Source organism: Nicotiana tomentosiformis, chromosome 7 (genome assembly GCF_000390325.3).
Source record: "Nicotiana tomentosiformis chromosome 7, ASM39032v3, whole genome shotgun sequence".
NCBI classification, from domain to species: domain Eukaryota; kingdom Viridiplantae; phylum Streptophyta; class Magnoliopsida; order Solanales; family Solanaceae; genus Nicotiana; species Nicotiana tomentosiformis.
The window spans coordinates 9,798,644-9,802,341 of NC_090818.1; the positions used below are offsets into that span (position 1 = coordinate 9,798,644).

Consider the following 3,698-nt stretch of genomic DNA (forward strand, 5'->3'; position numbering starts at 1 on the left):
TGCACAGATAAACTTAATATATTGGTCCATGCACATCCATACCTGCAGACTGCAGTATAGTATCTCCATAGATTATTTTTTTAAATTGGAACTTGGACAAGTCATAAGCTTTTGATTTCTCGTGGTGAATAGATGTTCTATAGCAGTTCGTCGAGGTTGATTTCTGTTTACCCGAAAAATGGATAGAGTTGAATTTATACGTAGTTCCAAGGATATGTGGCGTAACTTAATACAAATTGTAAGGATAAATAGAAATAGAAATATGGATTGTAAAGAATACGAAATAGATAAGGTTGTAAAGAAAATGAATCTTAGGGACTCAACAAGTAGAATCACTTTAAGAAACTTGAAGGGACGATTCATTACTATGAAAGAATATAATATTTTTATTACAATCTAAGCCTGACAAAAAACTTGCCCTTTCATAAATGATAACCATGCCCTTTATAATAGAGGGACCTTGCTCTAAGCATAATTAAAAAATACTCAATGGGAGACCCATGATAAATCAGTTTTTCCACAATTTCTGCCAAGATTCTCGCTAGTGGGATTGCAACGACTTTTGTCTGTGAGCTCGATCTTGCCTTGAGCCCTCGATCATGACTCGATCTCTCGATTCTGACTCGAGCTCTCGATCTTGGCTCGAGCTCTGGAATTGATTCGGGGTCAATGTTGGTTGGTCTCTGGATCATAAATATGATAGCTTTACTCTGTGTCATAGTTCGATTTGGATTCGAGCTCGGAAACGATGTCTAACTCGACATGGATCAGCCCCTCGGGTTCGAGACTTGTTTGTTCCATCTTCGGAGTCTCAGTTCGATCGATTATCATTCGAACTCGATCGAACGTGTGAAGACCAAAATCTATTTCGACCGTATACAGATAGTGCCCTCGTTTTCAGGAAGAATGTAGTGATAAACGATATGATTTTTTAACAGCTCGATCGAATTATAACCTGACGTCCCCATCGGGCTCGATCATGATGCATGTGATAGCTGTCCCGTCGGTTTAGTCTTTCAAGGCATTTAATGTATGTCAGACGGTGGTCGGCCACCGCTGATACTGAACCGCCATCGCTTAAGCCTATAAATAACCCTTCTTCTTACCATTTAACACTTTTACATCTTCAATCTTCCAAATTTCCCAAGTCCCTTTTCGTATTTTCTGATTTTACCTGCAAATCTGTGATTTCCCAAAAGCCTCTCTTCAATTCTACCAAATCTTTGCCATTTTCTTCTATTTCTCACCTTTGAATTCGAAAATGGCAAAAACATCACAAACCATTCCTCAGAAAGAGAAGGCTCCATCTTCACAGTGTGCCGCCGATGAGACACCGGCAGAACCACGGCCTGAGGAGTGCGTTCCCGGGGCGTATGTTCTTACTTCTGATTTTAAGGTCGATAAAGGTTTATCGGTCCCTGGCCGGTGTGAGCTGGTATCGAGGTACATGTGTTCGATAACTGAAAAGCACCTCAAACAGCTAAAGAAGGATTGCAATTGGGGTGAAAAAGAAATAATAATTCCTACTCCTGACGAAGATATCACTTCTTACGCGAAAGGGTTTTTGAATGTGTATACTTACCCTTTCACTTTAGGTCCCCTCGATTCCGTTATTATTGACTTCTGTCATCAATACCAGGTAACCCTAGGCCAGGTCCATCCTTCTTTGTGGCGGATCATTATCCTGATCCGATATTTTGTTAGCAAAATCGAGGGGATGTCGTTCACCCTCGACCATCTTATCCGATTGTACCGTCCTCGACTTTTTTGAAGAGGGTTAATAAAACTTCAGCGTCGGGCTGCCAAGGCTCTGTTCTCGAGCATTGACGAGGATAGGAATTGGGGTTGGATGGGTAGGTTCGTTCGAGTAAGGACTTCGGACCTGATTTCGGCTGAAAAGATGCCCTTTCCCGAGGAGTGGAATATGAAACGTAAGTGTGATCCTGCTGTTACTTCTACTTTGTTCTTTCATTTCTTCTCTCATCGACACTCCTCCTTTTGTGATGTAGCGGTTTCCTGGATGCCCGGAGCAGTTCCCGATCTCAAGAACTGGGCACGAGCTCTTGTTTCGACCTCCACATATGCCGAGAGCTCATGGCATGATTTGTCAAAGGGTCGGTGATAGGCCAAAAATCATGGTAAGCCCCTTTCTTGCACTCTTCGATAATTCGAACGAGGTGGTTTTCAAATATTTTATTAAGATTTTCCATATGCAGGTTTGGGTAAAGACGCAGTTTTGAGGCCCTTGTCCAACGAGGAAGAAATCTTGGCCTCTGTCCCAAAACTAGTGAAGGGAAATAAAAGGAAAAGAGCCTCCGTTCCGGAAGATCCAAAACCGAAGAAGAGGACGGCTCGTAAGCCGAACATGAATGCCATTCCTTTGACCGTGGAATCAGTTCTGCGTCTAAGGGATGAAGATGAAGATGAAGATGAAGATGAAGAAAATAATGGGTCCGCGTTGGAGGCCCGAACGAAGAGAACCAGCGATGCCCCATCGACAGCTGGATCGATGATGCTATATGAGGCTCTGCCTCGAACTGAGGATATACCGGTGAAAGATTCGGGTGGAGTCCCCGAATTATCAAAGATCGGAGATGTATCTCATCGAAGCCAACAGATGGGGGATATGACTGAAGGGGCCCTCGAATCCCTTCGAACCGAAGAGAATGCTCCAGGTGATTCATTCGGGGCAGCAGCAATCGAAGATTCGCCTACCTTTCTCGCTTTTTCCGCAGGGGTGATTCGGGAAGCCCAAGCTTTGGGGGCCTCGATCTAGACAAGCCTCACGATGGAGAGGATCCCTTTTATGACCTGTTCACCGGTATCGAGGATGTTGCCGGTACTGGTGATGAATCAGATCTTTTTCATGGGGTGCGGCAGGCTTTGAATCAGGTAAGCTTTTAAAATTATTTTGTCGGTACTACCTTTATGTTTACTTTTTGTTAACTTCATTTCTTGTTTCTTTGTAGGAAGCGGCAGTTCATCGAGAAGCATGTTCTTGGTCCCAAAACGAGCTGCGTCGATATGAGGCCGACCTTCAACGGGTTACTGATGAGAGGAACTCCCTAAGACTTCTCTTAGGGCAGAGAGAAGAGGAAGTAAAAGACCTTCGAGCTGAGTTGGCCAAGGCTTACCGAGATCAGACCGATTTGTCTGAGCAGGTAATGATACTTTTGAAAGCCTATGGGCTTGATACCGGAACGATGGCTAACTTTTCGGTCTCACAACTGCAGCAAAAAATCGAGATGATCGGGAAGCTTCGTGGGGAGGTCGACGTAATAAAAGCGAAGTGTTTGCAGTGGAAAGAAGGTATGGACCGCTTTGCTGCAGAAAAAGAAACTGCTCGAGTCCAGTTATCATCGGCTGAAACCCAACTTCAGAGAATGAAGGAAAAATGCATGGTTCAAGCAAGAAGAATAGAGGAGCTTGAGGCTCGGTTGGCCTCTGTACTTGCCAAGGCCGAAACTGATGCCGAAAAGGCAAAGACCGATGCGGATGCCCTCGTGGCCGTCTATCGGGCTGATGCTGAAGCTGCCCAGGTTCAAGCAAGAGAGGCAGCCGAGACCTCCGATACTCGAGCACATCGGGTCGCCGAACTAGCTAAGTGCCGATCTCGAAGGGAAACCCTCGAGAAGATCCATGCTAGTGGTTTCGATCTTGCTGAAGAGATAAAAAGGGCCAAAGAGCATCAGCTTTGA

General features: G+C 44.7%; 1 protein-coding gene across 1 annotated transcript; it reads left to right on the forward strand.

Annotated features, from left to right (window-relative positions):
* The first annotated feature begins 1,849 nt into the window (after positions 1 to 1,849).
* LOC138895229 (uncharacterized) lies at positions 1,850 to 3,698 on the forward strand. The gene is made up of 5 exons (XM_070179897.1): positions 1,850 to 1,853; positions 2,217 to 2,354; positions 2,397 to 2,675; positions 2,777 to 2,892; positions 2,970 to 3,698. The coding sequence occupies exons 1-5, from the start codon at positions 1,850 to 1,852 to the stop codon at positions 3,696 to 3,698; spliced, it is 1,266 nt and encodes a 421-aa protein (XP_070035998.1).